This window comes from Oryctolagus cuniculus, chromosome 9, assembly GCF_051225735.1.
Source record: "Oryctolagus cuniculus isolate XC-2025 breed Fujian yellow rabbit chromosome 9, ASM5122573v1, whole genome shotgun sequence".
NCBI lineage: Eukaryota > Metazoa > Chordata > Mammalia > Lagomorpha > Leporidae > Oryctolagus > Oryctolagus cuniculus.
Window position 1 is genome coordinate 14,971,614 of NC_142875.1, and position 25,246 is coordinate 14,996,859.

The following is a 25,246-nucleotide window of genomic DNA, read 5'->3' on the forward strand; positions in this document are numbered from 1 at the left end:
AGACGGCCTCGAGCCGCATCACTAAAGGGACAATGAAACATTTCAGTGATATTGGCAAGACCATAAAGCAACTGATAATTAATGTTAATTATCTAGAACAATTCTATTAACCTTGGGATTGGGGCTTCAAATTAACTGGCTATCATAAAAAATAAAAATGTTACCTATAAATTTATAGTGACAGATTTAAAATCTCTCTCATGTTTTTATTTTTAAAGGGTATGAAAATTATCTACTACTAACTTTCCTGTTTTAAAAAACCAAAGTATTTATTTAATTTAAAGACAGACACACATACACACAGACACACACACGGAGATCTCGCATCAGCGGGTTCATTCTCCAAATGCTCACAATAGAAAGGACTACGCCAGGCCCAAGTAGGAGACATGAACTCAATTCAAGTCTCCCACGTGAGTGTCAGGAGCCCAAGTGCTTGAGCCATCAGCTGCTGTCCGCAGGGTGCACGTTAGCAGGAAGCTAGACTCAGAAGTGAAGCTGGAGCTTGAACTCAGGCACTCTGAGTTGGGATGTGGGCATCTCAGGTGGTAATAATGTGATAAATAGACATAGCTCATGAGTATATATAAAACAAAACAAGCCAAACAAAAATCCAGAGTTTCATTAAATAAATTTATTTGTTAAAATAATTTAACTCCAAATACAACTGTTGAATTTGCATTGAGTTATAACTACAATTCATGTTTTAATTGAAATGTCAAGATTTAACAACTGACACTGTTACAAAACAATAAGCTGCTGTTCAATTTTAAATGGTCAGTTGTATTAGAGCTCAACAATTAACTGTGAACTATATCTCTGGGAAACCCCAAATCAATAATGTTAAGTTTGTTTCCAAAACCCACTGCAGTCATTCTTGAAACCCTGATCAAGATTTAACAGATGCACAATGACATGTTAAAAAAAAAAAAAAAAAAAAGACCCCCATAGTCTTTAACATTTCATTGGCTAAGGAGACAATTAAGCTTAACCAGTGCTAACACAAAACTACTGAGAACAAAAAACTGAAAAACAAGACAAACAAAAACTCAACAGCAACACACAAAACAATTATCTTCATACAGACACGGAGAACACTCAAACTGGAAAACCCTGAAAGCAAATGCCAGACATCCTTAGGTAACATTTCCTCATATAGGAAAGCAAATATCAGTAGTTTTAAACACAGAAAAGTGATGGCATCTATAGTGATCAGAGGTGAAACTTCAGTCCTAACTACAAACTAAAGGAGAAAAATCACCGAAGCAACCTCCAATAGTTTAAGAAAAGATTTTACGTAACACTTTTGATCAGATGCTGGCTGGTTTTCTTTTAAAAGTTCAACAAAATGAAAGGCAGAGTTACCATCAGTATCACAGCTGAAAAAACCAAAAGTTGCAACATTGAAAGAAAACAACTTAAAAAAATGCTGCTTTTGTATAAAAATAAAAAACAAAAGAAAACCTTATCATGGTAGCTAAAGAAAAAGTGGGTCTTTGGATCAAACCATCATATTTTTAAGGCATGTTAGAAATTCAAACTCACCTATCTAGCTGCTAGTCTGATCAGGGCATAGAAGAGTGACCCAAGGTCACCAGCTTTATTCTATAGCCACTAGTATTTCTTGTAACAACAAATGCAATCTTCCCATTGTTAAGCTTTTTATTACCATCTCAACAGACACATTCATTCAAACTGAGTTATGTTCATACCAAATGAATACCAATACTAAGAGCACAGGTGGACCGATGTCCAGGTTTCGGAAATCTTTGATGTCTTGTCACAAAATGTGTAGGGCTATATGGGAACACTGATCAGGCAGCCAAATCAGTTATTACTAACATCTGTACAGTAAAAGCCCACCTTAGTATCTGATAGAAACATTTTTAACTAAACTCCAAAATTTATAATCTTTTCCAGCTTACATTTTGCTGAGTCTTTCACATTTTTAACCTATTTTTAACTTCTGCATAGCAATCCAAAATGTAAAACTGCAGAATTTTCATAGGTGCTTCTAATATGCAATCTTAGTTGGCATAAATTGCTATTAATTATAGAATTCTCAAAAACCAGAATCAGTCTGGGAAGTTAGAAGCTTCAAAACCCCACCAATTCACTAATGAATATTTCCTATTTCAGTAAACTATATTTCTTGAATCTTTGATTTCCCTGCATTTCAGTCAAATCAACTTTAAATAGTCAAATATATTTTCAATAAAGTTGGTTAAAACTTTCTTTTACACAAGGAGCTCCATAAATGAGGATTATAAAAAATTATACCAAAGCATGGAAATATTCACAGTGGAAACATTCTTGATAGCCATGGCCTGGCTTTAATTTCTTTAGTTTCCTTATCTACGAAAAATACTATCCAGCTTTTTTCCTATCCTCTAACCTTAATGCCAGCTATTAAGCACTTTGGGGGGTGGGCTACCAATGATTTCAATAATGTATAAAAGACACTCAAATAATTTAAAAGAAAAGTCTTTGATACACTATATTCTGCAGTATAGATTCTCAGTATAGGCAATTATTTCCAACTTGTGCCAAATTCTTAGGAACTGTAAACACACATGCACACACAACATACACTCTTCTCTCAGTTACACACGTAAGACATAAGGTTACTTGCACAAGACTGTGAAACCAAGAAAATCTGGGGTGGTACGTAGATCTCAGGCTCAGTGATATAGCAGTTCTGAAGGCCAAATTTATCTCCAGCGGCCCAGCTCAAGATAATCTCGTCAGCATTTAAAAACTCCAAAGTTAGTTGAAAACCCTTCTACACTTGATTGTGAAACTTATGAATAGGTTTTCCCTGTGCTATCAGTCATGCAAATGATAAATACTTCACAGCTATGAAAACCAAAAATATCAGAGCTTGAGCACCTTTTCAGAACAAAATATTCACTCTAGTTTTACTTGCCACTTCAGTAATCAGGGCAAAAGTGTTATATGAAAACCTTTATGTAATTCTTCAGGAAAATTAAAGATAAAAGGCTTTTTTGTCCCTTACCTTCTACTCTGTAATTTATGTTCTATTTTTAAGCCGGAATTATTTCACATGGTTATTCCATTTTTTTTTTTAATGCCTGTTAGAAAGCTCTGCTACAGCAAACTGGATTTTCACAGCCTGTTAGCCAAGGGTCACGCCATAACCATAGCCCTTAAAGGCAAGGAGGAATTTGCTGCTTTAATGGACGTAAAAGTGCCAGGAATTTGTACTGTCCTGTGAAGTTTCTGCAGACGGGAACACGTGGATGCAACATGGCTTCATTTTCCTTACATGATGGTACTAGCTAATTGACTAGAATGCTTGTTAGTAAGGCGAGGCAATCTCTTCCCATTACAGTTGCTTCCTTCTTGTTGAGTAAAGTAATGCAGACCATCCCTGCTTGGTTAACAGAGGGTGGGTTTGGGGTTTTAATTCTGATCCAACCCTTGTAAGAGCCTCCATTTCCTGTGGCAAAGCAGGTGATTTAACAAATTCAAAAGCCAGATTGTGTTTTTATAGAACCTGTACTTTTGTTTGATCGAAGACTGATGTGTGAGTTAGTTCCGTGTCACAAATTAGGATATCATCTACAATTAAGCATCAATTTTGCAAAACAGAACCTTGTCAGCTGAGCAGACTCCCTCCCTGCAATGCTACTGACAGGTCAGCTGTTGTTATCTTACTTGACAGAATACATTGGTTAGAAGCTCTATACCAAGTCCTGAAACTCAGTACTCTCTTAGCAAAATATTCTCCTTTACTTAATTTTTTTTTAAGAAGACAAAATATTTTAATTGTAAGTGATCATGGGAATTCTTCCGGTTTCTCCCTCATGATTATTTTAAGTTATGTATTTGCTGCTTCTGTCAACTCAGCGACAGCATCATCATCGCTTTCAAGTGAGGTCACCCTGTAGACTGTTGGGCTAGGCCTTCAAGTTGCAGATGCATAAGGAGACTGAGGACAGTGGTGAAAACTACAGCTTTTGGACCCAAATGGTACTCAGAGGTATCAACTGACAACCACTGTCACTTCTGAATACGGGCTGCTGTGCGCTGTAGATTCACACCACCCATACTGCAAATTCTGCAGTAGAGTCGACGAGGTTTCTATCGCCTAGGATACAGCTGGACTTGGATGCTATTGTATGTTACAGGCAGAACAGCATGGATCATCTTTGTCAGGCTGAGCAGCATAGTTCATCTGTCTCACAATTTCTGCAAAGAGTTCATCCACCATTGTTTTACTCTTAGCGGAAGTCTCCATAAAGGGGCAGCCCCACTCTTCGGCAAGGGCTCTGCCTTCATTGGACGATACTTCTCGCTCACTCTCCAGGTCTACTTTGTTCCCAACCAAGATGACTGGCACTTTCTCATATCTGTGAGAAAAGAAACAGAAACACAAATATTGTAGTAGTTAGCACATAACAAAACAGAAAAAATGTTGTTCAGTTTTCACTATATTCTGCTGTAAATGGGCTCTTTAGTTGCATGAACAACTATTTGCACCCTTGATCTGACACCCACCTGAGAGCATTTTTAGGCTATTCATTTATACATTTTTTAAAAAGATTTATTTGAAAGTGAGAGTTAACACAGAGAGAAGGAGAGTCAGAGAGAGAGAGAGAGAGAGAGCTTCCATCTGCTGGTTCACTCCCCAATTGGCCACAACGGCCAGAGCTGTGCTGATCTGAAGCCAAGAGCCAGGAGCTTCATCTGGGGCTCCCACATGGGTGCAGGGGCCCAAGGACTTGGGCCATCTTCTGCTTTCCCAGGCCATAGCAGAGAGCTGGATCAGAACTGGAGCAGACACGACAGAAACTGGAAACTGGTGCCCATATGGGATGCCACACTGCAGGCAGCGGCTTTACCCGCTACGCCACAGTGCCATCCCTATATATCCTTAAAAAGCAATTTGCCTTTTCAGATACCTTTGGAAAAATATTCTCAGAATTTCAGGCTAAATCTGTAGGATCATTTAAAGTTTTTTTCATTCTAAGAGCTGTTTACTTGAAGTTCCCAGTTGATCATGTAATAAATAGTTCTAAGTAAACAAACACAATTGTCAGAATATTAGTACCTTCTTTAAGTATCTAAAACTAATCATGTTCTAGTAAGTTCCTGAACAAGTAGTAGAAATCATAAAGGATGGAAACCACGAAATATAACTACACTTGATTCCTTTATAAAACTATTAGAAATTAGCTAGATGAGAGACACTGATGTTTCTTTTAAGACTGACAAGGATGACACACACTTTAATCATTAGCTTTATTTGATGTTATTTCTTTTTCTTCCTAACCAAAATTGATCTCTGAGTTAACATATTTAGAAGAAACTCCACTGATAAAGCTAATATGTAAGAAGAAAACAAAACAAGTTCCTAAATCACTGAGGTACATTAAGATGGGGGCTCCACAATGGTTACTCCACATGGGCACAACAGACATCATGGAGTAAAAACAACTAGTTTGTTTATTCACTATTCTTGTTTGCACTTGTTCTAACAAATGTAATTAACATATTTGCCCAAGATTATCATTTTTACATTAAAGATAGTTTTAGGAGTTTGGTCGGGTGAGACAGGATTTGGATGGCATTGTTAGCATTTAGGATGCTGATCAGATAGGTAGTTAACAATCCCCTCATCCTGTCAAGATGGTTTCACTTACCTAACTTGCACAACAAATCCTATTCCCCTTAGAACCTCACTTTTCCCTTTGACACTACATCAAACCAAGAATGGTGGTCCCAGTGAGTGAGGGCATGCTCTAGGCAGTGTGTCATTTAGATGTAAACCATAATGCCAACTTAAAGACGAGTGGGAGTGACATCACCCAGGGTAAATCTAGACTTTGGGTATTATCACTTTGCAAAAACAAATGAACCTGGACAGATCTAATTTCTATCAAACAGCTTCAACATGAATTTATTGAATACCAACTGTACCTTTTGATTTCAGCCTTAGATCATGCTGGTAGCTCTGAACATTGGACCCAAATGTTCTTCACATCTTCTAGGACTCTTACCTACCAATATGTGTACCCCTGGCCTCAGGCAGGGCGAATGGCAGTGAAAATGAAGCTGTGTCATAAAACACCATGTAGCAGCTACTTCGCATGCAGGCTCCCTTGACGTGCTGTACAGAGGAGCTTGGCAGCCAGCTTACACTGCCGGCTGTGTCAGAACAATGTCAGTTTTTAACTTGTTTTACTTGCAAAGATATAACTGCACTGCAGTTTTCTTATGAGTATATACATAAGAGTATGCTTTGCTTGGCAGTGAAGTAACTTTTTTATATAATTTTTTATTTATATAAAGTGAACAAATTTCATGTATTTCATATATACAGATATTGGAGGATAGTAGTACTTCCTACCCTACCCTCTCTCCTGCTCCTCTCCTCCTTTTCTTATTCTTTTAATTTTTATAATGACATACTTTCAGCTTATTTTATAATCATAAGCTTAACCCGCCACTAAGAATTCAAAAATAGTAAGAAGAAAAAAACACTGTTCCTCAATGGTGAAGACAAGGGCTGTAAACAACGATCAAATCTGAAAACGTAAATATTACTCATATAAACATGAATACAAAGGGGAAATTGTACTAGTTGAATTTAATTTCAATCTCTGTTTACCATACAAAGACCAAAAGAGGTAAGAGGTAGGAAATCAATTAAAAGGAAAGTGATATGCTATCACTTGCTATTATTAAGGAGTAATATTTCAAGGAAAAATTTTTTAGTTTAAATATAGTATTAAGCAAGGGGTCTTCAAAAAGTTCATGCAAGATATATTATGAAAAAAGGGTGGATTTCAAGATTTTTTTGCACAAAGATAAACTTTTTAATGTTTGGTACCATAGTTTTCAAATATATATATTTAAAGATTTTTATTTATTTCAAAAGCAGAGATACAGAAAGAGAAGGAGAGACAGAGATCTTCTGCTCACTGGTTCACTCCTGAAATGGCTACAATGCTGGGACTGGGCCATGCCAAAGCCAAGAGCCAGGAGCCAGGGTCTTACATGTGGGTGGCAAGGGCCCAAGTACTTGGGCCACCTTCCACTGCTTTCCCAGGCACATTAGCAGGGAACCAGAGCATGCGGGACTTCCATGGGTACCCCTGTGGGATGCCAGCACTGCAGGCAGAGACTTAACCTTCTATGCCACAGGACCAGTTCCTTTATGAATTTTTTTTTTAAAAAAGAATTATTCATTTTGAAAGAGTTGGAGAGAGAGAGAGAAGTATCTTCCATCCACTGGTTCACTCCCCAGATGGCTGCAACAGCCAGCACTGGGCCAGGTCAAAGCCAAGAGCCAGGAGCTCCATCTGGGTCTGCTATGTGTGAGGTGGAAGGCCATCTGCTGCTTTCCCAGGCCATTAGCAGGGGGCTGGATTGGAAGTGAAGCAGCCAGGACCCAAACCGGCGCCTCTATGGGACACCGCCATCACAGGTGGTAGCTTAATCTGCTATGCTACAACCTTGGCCTTCTATGAACTTTCAAAGTATCTTAGTAAGGAGGAAATATTTCTTACACTTCTATTTTCAAAGGATCTATCACATATGTGGATGCTCAAACCTTACAAATTTATTAACAGCTCTAAATACACTGTTTAAATCAAGAACTTGAATCTTGGCAGCAATGTGAGTCTCAAAAGGGCAATTAGACCAGTATAAGCACAGGGCTGTATGTTCTGGAATTCAATAACTGATAAATACAGGAGGAAATCTAGTCAGTATCAGAAACCTGTAGGTTGTATCACAACTGGATTGTCAGTGGTCTTTCCTAAAATCAGGATGCTAGAAAATCAAGATCAACATCCTCACAAGATTTAATGAGAACTGAGCGGAGTTCTTCAGGAAGGAAATGTTAGGTACATTTAAAAACACCAGGCAGGTGGATCAACATTAACATTTGAAGACAAGATTGCACTCTAGGGGAGGCTCTGCTTCCGGCCCTGCCCATGGGAGGCTGCAACACCTAGCGGATGTGTCTAAAAAGAGTAAGAATACCTGTTCCCATGTAACACACAAGGTTGCCATCTTCATCTCTCGATATTTCACAGAATGAGCTGCAGTAAATCATTTCTAAACTGCTCTTAAAATCTGAAGTTAAACCATCAGAGAGGCCACGCGCACAATCACCACCACATTAAAGAGGTTGAGCTTTACCAGAGATAGCGCAAGCAGGAGTAAAGCCAGAACAGAGGGGAGCTGGGAGGCTGCAGGGCTGAGCAGCAGAGATGGAATTCGCTTCTCTGAAAGCACTCGGGACATGGGCAGCTCCATGTCAATGACAGCGTAGTTCAAACACAAACTTTTTTTAAGACATATTTTACTTTATTTATTTGAAAGACAAGTTAGAGAGAGAGACAGAGACAGAAAGAGGGTCTTCCATCTGCTGGTTCACTCCCCAGTTGGCTGCAAGGGCCTAGAGCTGAGGTGATCCCAAGCCAGAAAGCAGGAGCCTCTTCCGGGTCTCTCTCCCATGTGGATGCAGGAGCCCCAGCACTTGGGCCATTTTATGTTGCTTTCCCAGACTGGAAGTGGAGCAGCTGGACTGGAACCAGTGCCCATATGGGATGCCGGCGCCGCAGGCCTGGAATTTAACCTGCTATGGGATGGTTTTAACTAAGGCTATGCTCAAAGATGCCTGACATGGCACAAAAACTAGTAATATATCAAATATTTTTCCATCTGTTCAGCACATAGGAGGGTATTTCAAAAAGTGAAACATGCAAATAAAAGTTTATTTTGGCACAAAAACTGAAATCTGTGCACTTTCCCATTATATTTTCCATGAATTTTGTGAAGATCCCTTGTAGGCATGAATTCTACTTTTTTTTGCATCATACAAACTTACCTTCTAATTCCATTTTCCACAAATATTTGTGTCCTTATATTTATTTGCTAAGACCCTCCCATGCGCTAGACACTGTTCGAGGTTCTAACGATAACTCCAGGGAATGAACGGAGATCTCTGCCCTCACAGTAACTTGTCTAGCAGAGGACACTGTCATCAACAACCATGAAGTAAATTACAGGTGTGCTACAAGGTGTTAAGGGAGTGCAAAAGAGAAAATGAGATCAGGGCGTGGGCTGGGGTCTCACTGGGGAGGCAGCCTGTGAGCAAAAGGCATGAATCGGCACGAGCAGGTATCTGGGGAAGAGCACTCCAGGCAGGACACGGCCTCAAAGGTGCTGGAGCCTGTGGCTCTGGAGTAGAACGTGGGCCTGTGGGCGGCATCTGCAGAACTTCCAGCAGCATTCCTGCAGTGTAGGGCATGTGTTCATTTCGGGCCAAGCAGAACTGAAGGGCTGGGCACTGAAGGTGGCCTCGGAAGACAGTGTGACGTTCAGGAGCCTTAGTCTGTGGTAAGAACACCCTGGCAGTAGCTGCTCCACATGGGGGCAGGGGCGAGGAGGGTAGGGGCAGTTTTTGCTCCTCAGTCCCATGTGACCTCAGCAAGTTCTCCCCTATATTTGGGCTTCACTCCTGGCTTGCACTTTCCTATCTCTGTTAACAGATCAGCCCCTTGGATGCTGTTCTTAGAACAGAGCTGAGGCTCTCTTATCTAGGAGACTAAGCACTTTGTTAGTGACTGATGGCAGTTGCTCTATTTTCATTAACGGTTTTGTGGGCTGTCTTCATTTCCTCCCTTTTCTAAACACATCATTTGGGGGAGGTGGCTGAGAAGGCAAAATTCCAAAGCCATTCAACTTATGTATTACTGTTAGTTTGTAGGAGAATCTCTTGGACATCTCCCCAACTTCAGCACACTGTCCTTCCTACTTCCTGGAAGAGCACAGCCAGAGGCACACGGCCACTGATGCAGCTAAGTAATTTCATTTTTATAGCTGGTAGACATTTGTTTTACTCACATAAATTTCCTATTGTCTAGTGTATTCATTAGCATGATTACATATGTTAAAAATAAGTAAAACTGGTTCTTTCAAGCAGCTCTGCTTAATGCATTTAACAACATCAGTATTTCCGGCTCTGGCATTGCTTGGCTGTAGAATGTTGATGGGCTTCTCAGTGAGGTAGCTTTGTAAACATCAATGGCTCCAAAGCATCTGACGTGTTTACCAATGGATTGTGTTGCTTTCTCTTGCCTTGTAACTGTCTCAATAAACATATACATGTATGCACATGTGCCTGTATATTTTATTCTGGTGTTATCTAAACTTGGCTGATCATCTTAATCTGAAAATTAAAACAAAACAAAACAAAACAAAAACAAAAACAAAAAAACACAAAAAAACAAAACTGATTCCTGGGCTCTATTCCAGAGCTATAAATCTGAATCTGTGGTAGCAGAATGCCAGAGTCTATGAAAATCATATAATAGATCTGTATCTGTAAGCCCCGAGAACTGATTCTAAGGCACACCAGGGTTTAGGGATCGGGGCTTCATCTACTCCTTTGTGGCCCCAAACAACATCAAAAATGCATAGCTTATGGTTTTATGGTATGGAGGATCCAGAGTCAATTCCTTCTTCCCTTCCACTAGTGACCAGTGAGACTGTAGACAGACACCACTCCTGTCAGTTTAACTGACCTTCAAGGGACTGCTCTGGAACATGTTAAAAGTTTTTTAAAAAAAAAGGCAACACTTCATGTGAATTTTATCATGCTCTTACTTCCTTAGTCATGAGCATCCTGAAATAATTCTCTTTGAATTCAGAAACAACAACCAGAATGGCTTTTCCACCTGGTGTTAAAATCGCATCTACTTAAAGAGTCTCAAGGCAAAATGTCCAAACACTCGTGACTTCAATCACTTCCATGACACCCTTACCACATGGCTTTGGAGCATAACTCTGAATATCTTCAGTGACATGGAACTCATACCTAAAGTCAACCTCTTGTTTTTTGTCAGTTCTGTTACCTGCTGTGTTATAAAGTCAAAGTTTAAAGGTTTATTCCAATTCAAGGAGCTGTGATCTGTCCCATCTTCTCATAGGTTCTAATTCTTTTACACTTGCAACACAGAACTCTTTTCTCAAAAATGAAAGTGGACTTTCCTTCTTCTTGCTTTGTTCAAATTAAACATGGAAAACATTTTCATGAAAAAAAAATCCCTAGGGTTAGTTATTGTGGCACAGCAGATTAAGCCACCACCTGTAATGCCAATATCCCACATGAGCACCGGTTCAAGTCCTGGTTGCTGCATCCCAGCTCCCTGCTAATGCTCTGGGAAAGCAGCATAGGATGGCCTGGTGCTTGGGTCCCTGCCACACAAATGGAAGACCTGCATGGAGTTCCTGGCTCCTTTTTTGGCAGCTATTTTGGGAGTCAAATGAGGGATGGAAGCTCTCTCTCTCCGCCTCTCCCTTTCTGTAACTCTGCCTTTCAATTAAATAAATATCATTTTAAAAAAATCCTTAATAATTCTTCAATAGGAAAATGGAAGATATCCTTAATGTCACATTCATGAGAATGCACACTATAATGCTCTGATGTACAAATATCCTTCCAGATGACTTTTTATATAAATTATTTTTATAAACATAGGTTTATATTTTTATAAAAGGAGATTGTATCAATTAAATGAGGGGGTTTCAAAAAGTTTATGGAAATGGAATTAAAAGTTTATGTGGGTATAGAAAATTTTCAAATCCATGCACAGTTTTTTTATAACATGCATTTTTCATGAAGTTTTTTGTTTTTGGTTTTGTTTTGTTTTTTGTTTTTGTTTTTTTTTTGTTTTTTTTTTTTTTTGACAGGCAGAGTGGACAGTGAATGAGAGAGACAGAGAGAAAGGTCTTCCTTTGCATTGGTTCACCCTCCAATGGCTGCCGCGGCCGGCGCACCGCGCTGATCCGATGGCAGGAGCCAGTACTTCTCCTGGTCTCCCATGGGGTGCAGGGCCCAAGCACTTGGGCCATCCTCCACTGCACTCCCTGGCCACAGCAGAGGGCTGGCCTGGAAGAGGGGCAACCGGGACAGAATCTGGAGCCCTGACTGGGACTAGAACCCGGTGTGCCGGCGCCACAAGGCGGAGGATTAGCCTAGTGAGCCGCGGCGCCGGCCCTCATGAAGTTTTTACTCTTGCATTTAGTCATTTCACTTAATATTATGGAGACTTCCATTTCAATAAATGATATGCACTATCCTAATGGCTAAGTAGTATTCCAGCTTACAATCTGTACTGTTGGGTGTACTGTCAGTTAATTATTCCTTCCCTGTTGTGCCTGAGTGACCCTCACACTAATTGTGGGCTAAAATAGCAAACTGATGAACCACACCTAGAAGTGAGATTTCCGTTTCAAAGGAGTATATAAAATAAGGGTCTTTCTCTCTCTCTCTCTCTTGCATATCCTTTAAGCCAGAAAAAAATCACATTTCTGCTTTACTTCATCCAACTGTATACATGCACATGCGCGCACACACACACACACACATACAGTTTCAGTGGATATCTGGAAATTTAGATTAAAACCAACAGTGTTGAATTTAACAGAGTTTGTTTCCCCACTCTTGGGATTGGTATTTTCTAATTTTCTAATAAAATATTATGGAAGTTCTGAAGAAAAACTACTATTCGTAGCTAGGACTTGAAGGCTCCTACCATAGCCTGCTAGCACGAAACATCAGTACTTCTTGTCAAGATGGAAAACATAAGCTACATAAGCTTGCCCTCTCCCTTTGCACTGACATGTTTTGAAATGACTCAATATTTCATATTAAAAGGGCATTTGGTTATTTACCTTGAATAATCAAAGGGACCCACATACCTCTGCTCTGACTTGCTCTCAGTTTCAGAACGCACAGTGGAGATGAACAGAGAAAGTTGTGAACAGAATGTAAAAATTGAGTTATCTAAGCTTTCAGGGATGCTCATATGAATTTTATCATGTTGTTGTTTTCCTAGTCAAAAGCAGGTTGCAAGACAATTTAATCTGAATTCAGAAGGAATCAGAAAGGCTATTCTAAGTCCTCTCCTACAACTTTCTACCCAATGTTAAAATCTCATCCCCTATGCCAGTATAAATAAAAATAATTTGCTCTCACAGAAATTATTAGTTGATATTTTATAAGAAAAACAGATTCCTAATAGTTTATTTGTGATAGACAAAGTAATGATGGAAATTCAATCCCCCCAGGCATTTTAAATGTTGTATTCAAAACCCACTTTTGGACTGTGGTATGGCCAGGAAGGTGAAAACCTACTAAATCCTGCTGATTACAAAAAAAAAAAAAAAAAAAAAAAAAAAAAAAAAAAGAACTCTGAGAATGAAGACACATAAACAGCCCAGGGCAGCCATCAACACCTGCAGAGCACTCAGTGGTATGCACCTGGGAGAAAGTTGGTGTTTCTAACCTCAAGACCCAGGTAAAGGGCCTGTCACGTGGGGTCGTGGGCAGTGCCAGCTGCTAAACCATCATTATAAATGTATTTTTCTGGCTAACAGCACTGAGAAAAGGATTCCCCATAAGGTCCAAAGAGTGTGAGAGAATGAAAGAAATTCCTTTTTTGTTTTTTCTTTTAACTACCCATTTAAGATGACCCCAACTGTGAAAACTGTGTGGCAATGTATACAGCTAAAATGATGAGGGAACACCATATTTCTGGCCAGAGGACACAAAGGTGAGTTTATGTGTCCTAAGGAGTGTGGGAGGAACCCCAGAGGGAGGAGAGCTGGAGAATGGGATTCCTTCATTATCTGTGCACATCAACATCAATTCTTACGGACTCTGCATGAGTGGGAAAGACCCCAAGCAGAATAACAACAGTTTCAGAACTAAAGCACAATTTAAACCACTGCCTAAGTCTCAGACTAGCTTGTACAAGACAGCAAAAGCTCTGAAAACTGAACTGACACTGGTACCATCTTCTGAACAAGGACAGGTAAAGTTTGCAGTTGGAACCTAAGTGAGTTGGTCATTTGTTGGGAAAAAAAAAATCTCCAGAGAAATAACCTAATACTAAAATGTACAATACAATCCAGAATTACCAAGCATACAAAGAATCAGGAACACATGACTCATTCTAAAGGCAAAGACAATCAACACATGTGGTATGACCCAGATACTGAGACTTTAAAGAAGCTTATAACCATGCCCCATGAGGTAAAAATAAACACTTTTGAGATAAACATAAAAATAAGATGCTCTTAGAGAGAAAATATAAAAAATAGCCAAATGGAAATGTTAGAACTGAAAATTAGAATATTTGAAATAAAATGCTCACTGGATAGGAAGAATAGTGATGACAGAACAAAGAATCAGTGAACTTAAAAATAGATCAACAACATTTATCTGGGGTGGGCATCTGGTACAACGTTAAAGATGTTGCTTGAGACGTCCACATCCCATTTTGGAGTGCCTAGGTTCAAGTCCCAGCATTCGCAGGCATTTGGGGATTGAACCAGTGGATGGGAGCTATTTGTCTGTCTGTTCCTCTCCCTTTCTCTGTCTCTCAGCTTCCTGAATAAGTAAATGAAAAATATATTCTCAGATAAAGGAAAATACTAAGCAAAAATGGACAGAAATGGGAAATACACAGATCCAAATCCCTAAGCATACATGAAAACATCAAACACATCTCTCAGTAATGGAAAGAACAAACAGAAAATTAGAGTATATGGAAGGCCTAACAGCACAATACTAACAAATTTTATCTAATTAACATTTATAACACACTTTACTGCACACCAGCAAACATATTTTTCTCAAGTACCTCTGAAATATGCACTGTAAAGGACCTTAATTTTGGCTATAAATAAAAATTATAACAAACACAGAAGAGATGAAATGACATAAATATGTTATCAGTTCATAATGGAATTAAACTAGAAATCAGTAACAGAAAGATTCCTGGAAAGTCTCCAAATATTTGGAAACTGACTACTCTAAATAATCCTTGGATCAAAGAAGGTATGAGGAAATGAGAAAACAAATAATTGAATGAAAAGGAGAACAGAATATATTAAAATTTGTGAGATGCAACTAAAGCATTATACAGAGGGAAATTTATAATATTAAGTGTTTAGATCTGAAAATTAACAAAGGCCTCAATAAATGACCTGTGCTTCTATTTTAAGAAACTGGAAAAGAACACAATAAATTCAAATTAATTAGGCTGAAATAATAAGGAACAAAATCAAAGAAACCTAAAACAGGAAAACAATGCAGAAAACAAATGAAACTAAAAAGCTAGTTCTCTGGAAAGATTAACAAAATTGATAAGCCTCTAGACAAACTGACCAAAAAAGGATGGAACAGATGAACAAAATCAGAATGAAAAAGGAAATCATTACGGAACCTACAGATATTAAATATGACTCCTGAAATAGAAAATTAGATAACATGCACCAGTTTACTTACATCTGCACTCCCCTCTTCAGGGCTGACAAAAGCTCTTCACGTTTACCACAGCATATCGAAAGTCCTCTGTTCAGCTTCTTTATCTAAATCCTAGGCCCTCATATCTAATCTAAACTTATCTCCCACAGCTTTCAAAGAGAAACTTCTGTTTCAAATTCTGTTGCCTTGCTCACGGGAGTCTTTCAGGCTACAATGGTCCCAGTGAATCAAATTCTTTTTTCCACCAACTTAATATTTTATTATTATTTTTTGAGAAAATACATTTTTAATTTATATTATAGTGAAAGGCTTAGAGGCTCTACTAAAGAAAGAGCTCAACAGATATAGTCTAGTCCAGCAGGGACACAGTCAAGGGCTGTACACAAAATCCTGGTGTTTGGGAGGATGGGGGAAGGGAAGATGGGGTGCTAGCTAAAAGCTATCACTGCTTTGGCTTGATCTAGGGAAAAGGTAACCAGTACCCAGTACTCAGTGGCACAAATGGTACCCAGTAATCTGGAGGCAATCAAAGGGGAGTCAGCCAATTCTTTGGAAACTACAAATCATCAAAACTCATCTGCTATGAAACAGATTGTTTGAATGGTCCCATAATTATTAATGCATTTGGATTTATAAGTTTAAAATTCCCAAAGAGAAAAATCTCCAGGCTCAGATAATTTCACTGGAGAATTCTACCAAATGTTTAAAGAATTAACACCAATTCTAGTTAATTTTCCAGAAAACAGAATTAGACAAATCACTCTAAACAAACAGTATTACTCTGATACCAAAACCAAAGACAGTACCAAAACCATGAAACTTTAAATCAATATTCTTCATAAATATAAATGCAAAAGTCCTTATTATAATTTTAATGCAGTTTATTAACATTAAAAAAGAATGCACAGCTGACTCAATATTAAAAAATCAAGTGCTAGAGCTGTGGCATAGTGGGTTGAACTGCCGCCTGCAACACCAACATCCCATACAAGACCCAGTTTGTGTAATGGCTGCTCCACTGTCTGATCCAGCTCCCTGCTACTGGCCTGGGAAGAGCAGCAGAAGATGGCTCAAGTGCTTGGGCTGCTGCCACCAACAAGGGAGACGAGACAGAGCTCCAAGCTCCTAGCAGCTATCTGGGGAGTGACCCAGCAGGTGGAAGTTCTCTCTGTCTCTACCTCTCTCTCTGTAACTCTGACTTTTCAAACACATAAATACATCTCAAAAAAAAAAAATCAAATGATATAATATACCACTTTAATCAGCTAAAGAAAAAAGCTTATGTGATCTTATCAACTGATACAGAAAAGGCATAACATTCAATACCTGTTCATAATAGTAATAAAACTCCCTCAATTTGAAACAGTGTATCTATACAACTTTACAATTATCATCATACTTAAAGGTGAAAAATATCATTTTTATTCAACATAGTACTAGAAGTTCTTGCCATTGTGATAAGCAGTAACACACACACAAACATACACACAAACATACACAAGAAATAAAAGACATATAGATTTGAAAAGAAGATATAAAACTGTCTATACTGGTGAAAAGATTATTTAGTTACCTAATCTCAAGAAATCTAACAAAACAAAAACCAACCTAGAACTAATAAATGAATTCAGCAAAGTCACAGAATACAAGATAAACATACAAAAATTAGTTACATTTATATTTACTAGTGATGAACATGAGCATGATGAAATGTAAAAGATGATTATTATTAGCAGTTGCTCTAAAACCACATAGGTATAAATCTAACAATATATGTGCAGAATTTATAGCTGAAAATTATTCTATGCATGGATAGTAATCAAGACTGTGTAGTATTAGCTGAAGGACAGAGATCAATAAAGCAAATAAGAAACTCAGACCCATGGGGCCTGGCGCTGTGGCATAGTGGGTAAAGCCGCCACCTGCAGTGCCAGCATCCCATATGGGAACTGGTTCAAGTCCCAATTGCTGCACTTCTGATCCAACTCCCTGCTAATAGCCTGGGAAAGCAGCGGAGGATGGCCCAAGTACTTTTGGAGATTCAGAAGACCCTCCTGGCTTCGGATCTGCCCAGCTCTGGCTTTTGTGGCCATTTGGGGAGTGAACCAATGAATGGGAGATCTCTCTCTGTCTCTCGCCTCTCTGTCTGTAACTGTCTCTCAAATAAATAAATAATTAAATCTTTAAAAAAGAGAAAAGAAATAGAACCATGCAAAGATGCCCAACTGACATTTGACAATGCAATAAAAATAATTCAATGGAGAAAGGATAGCCCTTTCTCTTTTTTTGGACAGGTAGAGTTAGACAGAGAGAGAGAGACAGAGAGAAAGGTCTTCCTTTGCCGTTGGTTCACCCCCCAAATGACTACCATGGTCAGCACGCTGTGCCGATCCAAAGCCAGGAGCCAGGTGCTTCCTCCTGGTCTCCCATGCGGGTGCAGGGCCCAAGCACTTGGGCCATCCTCCATTGCCTTCCTGGGCCACAGCAGAGGGCTGGACTGGAAGAGGAGCAACTGGGACAGAATCTGGCACCCCTACCGGGACTAGAACCTGGTGTGCGGGTGCCACAGGCGGAGGATTAGCCAAGTGAGCCGTGGCGCCGGCTAGGATAGCCCTTTCAATAAAAGGTTTGAGCAATTAGGCATACTTAAACTAAACCTCACATTTTATACAAAAAATTAACTCCAAATGAATTATCTTTTAAATATAAAATGCTAACCTGTAAAACTTTTAGAGAAAAACATATAGGAGAAAATCTTCATGACTTAGTGCTAGGTACTTGAAACTAAAACAAGAATCCATAGAACAAAAAACTGAGAAATCAGATCTCACCAAAATTAAAACTTTTTCTCTGAAAACCTTGCTAAGAGGATGGAAAGACAGCCACACACTGAGAGAAACTATTTTTCAAATCACATAACCTGACAAAGGGCTAATAATACCACAAAGAGCTAATAGGTAGAATATAGAAAGAATTCTCAAAACTGCAGTAAAAACAAACAACCCAATTAAACCATGGCCCAAAGCCATGAGCAGACGTTTGAAGAGTATATAGATGACAAGCACATGAAAAGATGTCCAACACCACTAGTTATTGGGAAAATGTAAATTAAAAACATGATGAATTATCTATCTATTCTCAGAACCTCTAAAATAAAGACCAGTAAGAACATTAAAACGCTGGCAAGGATGTAAAGAAACTGGATCCCTTACACATTGCCAGTGAATGTAAAATGGACACCCACTTTAAAAACCAGTTGGGCAGTATGAAATGAAACCTGCAACTAACAAATGAATGAGAAATGCACCCCTGAGCATTTATCCTTGAAAAACGAAGACTTACTTTCACATAAACACCTGTACACAAACATACATGGCCATTCAGAAACAATCTAGAAGTCCTTCAACAAATGAATGGTTAAACAAACTGTGGTAAATCCACACCAGGAGTACCACTTGGCAATAAAAATGAATGAACTCTGGGTATCCATAAAGCCTTGGATGAATCTCTAGGGAGTTTAGCTGAGGAAAAAAAGCCAACTCCAAGAGGTTACATCCTGCATGATTTTACTTAAATAATCTTGAAATGGTAAAATTATGGAAAAAGACAACATAATTAATGGTTGACCAGGGCTAAGGATGGGGGTATGGAAGGGTGTGTGGCTACACAGGGGCAACGGGAGGGTTCCTGGGTGACAAGCATGTTCTGCAATAATGCCAATATTCTGCTTGCGATACTGTACTACGGCTTTACAAGATGTGATCACTGCAGATAGTAAAGGGCACAGAGAATTCACAGAAATGATAAGAAAAATCTTTTAAGTACAAAAAGGGAAATTTTCAAGTACAACTGAAATCCTAGCCAGTCCAAAAAAGGCAAAAAAAAAGCAATATAAAAATATAAACATTATCTACAAACTTTTAGAAAGCAAAATTGTAGATACCAACTCAATCTATATATAGGATTGAAGCATATTCAAATTAGAAAGCCCATTTAAAATAAATCACTTATAATAGTACCAAGTACCATAAATAAATTATAAAACAATTGCTTAGAGAACTTTGGAAAGACCTAAATAAACAGAAAGATGAAATATATTCACTGACTGGTAGATGAACTATTATTAGTATGACAATTCTCCACAAATTGACTTACAGATTCCAAACGATACTAAATAAAATGCCAGCGAGTCCCCCCACCCCAATAGAAATGGACAGTCTGATCCTTGGAAATGCAGAAGATTCCATAGAAAAGCAAAATACCTAAAAATCCAAAACAAGTCCGAAAAACAATGCAGGAGGATTAGATAGCAGATAATAAGATTTATAATACAGCTATGAGAATTAAGAAGGCAACTTCAACATAAGAAGGCAGACTTGCAAAATGAGAATGGGGTAGAGAACCCAGAAGCAGACTCACACATACAGATTTGCCTCATTTACAAGGGTACACCTATAGTTCATTGGGGAAAATGTGCTTCTATATAAAAGATGCTAGGCCAAACAGATAGTATATTAACAAAGGAAATCCCTGGGTCCCCATCTCACATCACCCATACATGTTAGAGATGGAACATAAAAATGAAGTTAGATTATATATCATCTAGAAGAAAATACAAAGGAGAGATCTTTATAATGTTAGAGTTGAGAAAGATAAATTATATTGTACACAAAGAACTAAACATAAAAGAGTAATAGACTGGACTTCATTAAAATTAGAATTGATACTTATTTATTAAAAGGAACTATTAAGCCAGCAAAAACGTAAGCCAAAGATTGGGAAAAGCTATTTGTAATACACACACACACACACACACATATATATAAAGACTAATATCAAAAAAATAAAGAATTTCTACAAATCATAAGAAGAAAAATCAAGTTTTTAAAATGGACAGAAGACTTGAGTAGATATTTCCAAAAGACTCCAAATGGCCAGAAAGCATATGAAAAGGTACTCACACACTAGGGAAACAAAAATGAAAAATCCGAAATCACACTGAAATATTTAGAATCGTGCTGGATTAGCTAAAATTACAGACTGGTGATATCACATGTTGCTGAGCGTGTGAAGTAACTGGAACTCTTGCTGGTGGGACAGTCAACTAGTTACTACTTTGGAAAATCATTCAGCAGGATTTACTAATCTGAACATATCCACTTATGGAATGATATTTCCACTGCAAGGTACACACCATAGTAAGTCAACAACAGATAATGTAGTAAAATGTATATGTACCACTATGCTCATAAGGGCATTAATAGTAGCACAGCCCCTATCTAGACATTATCCAAATGCCTATCAACAGAACAGGACACCCTGGTATGTTCATTCACACAGGAGTACAGTCAATCTCTAAGAGAATTAACTGTTGCTACACAACAACATGGATAAATTTCACAAACAGGAATGACAAAAGCCAGAAGTTCAAGAGTAGACAAAACTACTCTACAGTGATTTTTGAGTACAGAAGTGACAGGAATAGAGCACAAAGGAGCTTGCTATATTGTCTGACATATTTGACCCACATCTTCATCTGTGAGTTGGTTTTGTGACATACCCATCTAGTTACATGCCTAACATTTGTGCACTTTATTGCATTAAAAATTATATCACAGTTTAAAAAAACTCAGTAAGTAAAAGAAATAAAGAAGTTCTTCATTAAAGCAGGAATAGTAAAATAATCTTTAAGACCAACTGAGTACACTTACATGTTTGTTATCACATTTAAGTCATGTAAAGTGTCTGTTAGGTCAATTTATAATTTGTGTCCATGTTCTATGCTGTTTCGTTTATATTCAAAATTGGCCAAAGATTGAAAACATAAGCAATACTGACACAAAGTACAATGTGCTATTGGAAATAATTCTGAACATCTTGTTCAGTATCAGATCTATAAATTACATCCATCCGACCATAATTATTTTCAGACAAACCAAGGTGCCATGGTTCTTCAAAAATCCATGTTAAAAATAGAAAATATAATGATGACTACATTTAATGTTACTTTTCATTTACTAGAAATGGAGGTGATTTATGCCGGTAATACATTAGTTGTGAGGAAGTGTTCACACCTAGAAAATCAAAGACTTGTCATTTAGAAACTAAAAGCAAACAGCACAATACCCAAGATCTTCAAGATAAGGTAAGGAAAGCAGTTGTCAATCTATATATGACATACATATTAAATACACAGATAAATTCCCATCTACATTTTCATGTACATTCATGCAAATAAAAATACATCATTATTTTGTATGAGGAGATGGATGTGTTTAACGTGATTGTACAATTCATAATGTACACATATATGGAGACATGACTTAGTACCTAGTAGCTATGTACAAGTCTTATGTGTCAGCCAAGAAAACCATTTTAAAAAATTCTATCATTTTAAAATCAGCCCACAAAGATGGCTCTTCCATAATTTAATCAGCAGGAACATTCAAAATTGGCCACAAAGAGGAAGAACACACAGCTTTCCTCTCTAACAGGGACAAAGATGTTCAGAAACTGGTATGTTAAAAAAAAAAATAGGCCTAACTATTATACTTACAAAGATTAAACTGAGTCAAGAGCTCATTAGCATGCAAGTTATTTGAACTGCTACCTAAAGTTGTAGCTTGATTACACAATACATATGAGGGTATCTCAAAAAGTTCATGGGAAAATGGAACTAAAAGATAAGTTTATTTTGGTGAAATCTAGGCATTTTAAAAATAATATGTATTTTCCATGAACTTTTTTTTTTATAAGTTCTCAAACATTTTTAGCACCATTTCAGAAGTCTTGGCTAAAATTTTTTTATGAACAAAAATTTTTATGTATCTAGAACACAAAGTTCAGTTACAACTACTTTCTACAAGCTACATCTGAATGAAGATTTAAAGATCTTCAAATATACAAGGAGCTAAGACTCTTGGAAACTTTTAAATGAGAGAATTTATTCTGAGAGATCTTCTTTATTGTTGAAATAAAATTTAAAAACTGTCTCACTTACAAACCACTAAATACAAATAGTAAGAAACAAAATAAAATTAAGAAACTCCAAAACACTGAAGCTCTATAATCCAGCTTTCTAGAAAACTCATGCTACACGACTAACAATACAAAAGAGGAAGAGGAATACATAGGACATGTTGTAACTGGCTGGTTCAGTTGCCGTGAGATAGTCTGGTGATGCCTATTTACAAATCTTTAGATTTGAACCAGGAGAAGTAACAGGTAATAGATGGAGAAAGCAAAATCAAACAAATGCACAGTGAAGAAAGGAGTTGCATACTCATTATTGTCAGATTGTGGCCCCCAACAGAGGCCAACGCAGAATGATGAGTTCAGATGTTCTGCCAGGGTTCAAGCCCAAACTGAAGTAAACAAAGTGAGAAACAGTTAAAAGAAATCCTTGTGGGGCATGGAAGAGTGGGAGGTAAGCAAAAAGCCTTCAGTGGTCTGTAACTGTAATCAGGTGTAAGAAAGGCTGTAACAATAAGTCTAGCAGAGCAGTGATTACAGATGGGCAGAGCAGGAATATTACTGAATGAGAAAATCAGTTCCTTTATTTTCATTCTCACTTTAAAAATCCTTTTATTTCCAAAATAGCTCACACCTGAGTTACTGCAACAGTTTCCTAACTGGTCTTACCTCCAGTTTCTCACCCTACCACCCTACCCAATGCCATTACCACAACAGTTATCTGCTTTTACAGTCCTCTCCCAACCCCACCACCTTCATAAAATATGTGGTGGCTCTACCATGACTAAAGTCCTATCCCTAGACTAACAGCAAAGCCAACCACAATTGGTCAGTTGGCTAAAATCAGGATGGAGTGCTGTAAGTCAGAGAGTGAGAGATAGAGAGCAAGACTGCTAGATCTGGATTTCGAGGACTCAGAATATCTGCTTCCTTGTACATGTTTTCTTACCTTTCTGAGCCTCAGCTTCCTTATATGTGAAAGACCAATATTAATCCTAGTTAAGTGTAAAGGTAAGGAGAACCTGATGATGAGCCCACCAATAACAGCTAGTAGAAGCCTTAGTGTGTGTCACTGTGCTAAAGTACTTTACATGAATTATCTTTGTATTGTGAATACTGTTAAGATACTACATAAAATGCTAATTATTCTTTTCTAACTTCTCTCAAACCATCTGTTAGTAAGTCAGCTCTAGAATCTTAATTGAGAGTGATAGAGCTATAAAAATGTACAAATCTCCTACGTCTGACTTCCTCTCTCTTACCCGAGGATAGTCACTTCTCACCATCTAGTCTAAAGATCATGAATCCTTGTGGAAAAGATCTGAGAGAGACAGGAGACATCCTACTCTAATGCCAAATGCTGACAATTCACCATCTCCAAACAGAAGTAGATTATCATCCTGCTGCAAATATTGCTAAGTTGCTAGAAAGGAAACATGGCTAGGAAGCTCTAGTAAGACAATGGTGAAGTTAGGTAAACATAAAAAATAGGAAAAATACTCAATAGAATTAGGAGTTCTGTGTTGAAGTCTTGTTTCTGCCTTAACTCCAGCTGTGCTACTTTTGAAGTTACATCTGGGAGCTGAAGAAAGCAAGGGCCATGAATGTTTGAAATGCAGCTGTACCCTAGTGCTGGAATCAGTTCTTTACACTTACAGGCATCAAAGAAGAACCAAGTCAACAACGTGATGGTCTTCAAACTTGACAGTTTTCTCATGTAGCCTACACTGCACTATTGCAGTAACAAAACCCACTGAAACAAGGCAACCATAAAACATGGCCATGAGGCTGAAGTAACATTTTGGAGGGTACACTATTTACAAATCTTTATTTTATTTTATCATGCCTTGCATTTGATGCTGAAATGCTTAAACTGATATGAGGTAAAAGAGGTCTCCAGAGATTTGAGGGAGAAAATGGTCAAAATACAGAATGTAATGCCCTGAAGGGACCTTTATTCATAAATTCAGCAAACATTTACTGGGTGCTTCCTATGTGCCAGATACTAGATCTCAACACTGAAGCAAAGCAGCAGGAAATACATGGAAGAACCTTTTTTGTTTAAATTAGATCGTCCAAGTCAACTACTTTTATAAGCAATATATACTGCAGGGAGAGTGATGGGGGAGGAGGCAGTACAACTTATTTTAAGTAGCTGCAAAGGGTACATAACCTATACTGGTATTTTTCTGATGACTACAGTGAATCAATTTCCTTCCCCCAAACTGCCCCTGGCACCATAAATGTATAGGCATTACTTTCAATAAAACCAGATGACAGGGACTGGTGTTGTGGTATAGATGGTAATCTGCCACTCAGATGCCCTGCTTGCAGTCCAGCTAATGTGCCTAGGAAAGCAGTGAAGATGGCCCAGGTACTTGGGCTCCTGCCACTACCAGATGGAGTTTGGGGCTTCTCCCCAGCTTGGCCCAGCCCTAGCCATTGTGGCCAGAGAGGGAAACAGCAGCAGATGAGATCTCTCTTTCTCTCTGTCACTCTTTCAAATAAATGAAGCTTTAAACACACACACACACACACACACACACACACACACACACACGGGGCGGCGGGGGATGATGTGCTTGAGTGGCTTTAGGAATAAACATTTGCTGTCCTCAAGAGGAGACTTTTAGGAATGCACATTTAGCCAAGCAGTTAAGGTGCCTGCATTCCCGGACTGGAGTGCCTGGGTTCAATTCCTGGCTTCAGCTCCTGACTCCAGCTTCTCACCAAAGCAAATCCTGAGAGGCAAAGGTGATGATCAAGTGTTTGGGTTCCTGCCACCCACATTTGAGCCTTATTCACTATGGTAATTTGAGGAGTGAATCAATGGATGGGAGCTCTGTCCATCTCTCTCTGCCTCCCAAATTAATCTTAAAAAATGTACATAGCTCTGGGAGGCATCCCATCCTTATGAAGGAACTGATTTCTTAGGCAGGGATGGTAAACACATAGCATCCT

The 25,246-nt window shown here is 38.3% G+C and overlaps 1 protein-coding gene across 1 annotated transcript in view; it reads right to left on the bottom strand.

The window, feature by feature from the left end:
- Positions 1 to 614: 614 nt before the first annotated feature.
- Positions 615 to 25,246, bottom strand: part of RAP2A (RAP2A, member of RAS oncogene family) — a 40,430-nt gene continuing 15,798 nt past the window's right edge. The window contains exon 2 of the mRNA XM_051850525.3: positions 615 to 4,373. Coding sequence (XP_051706485.1) covers positions 4,136 to 4,373 — 238 coding nt within the window. The 3' untranslated portion in view covers positions 615 to 4,135. The remainder of the gene's footprint in view (positions 4,374 to 25,246) is intronic.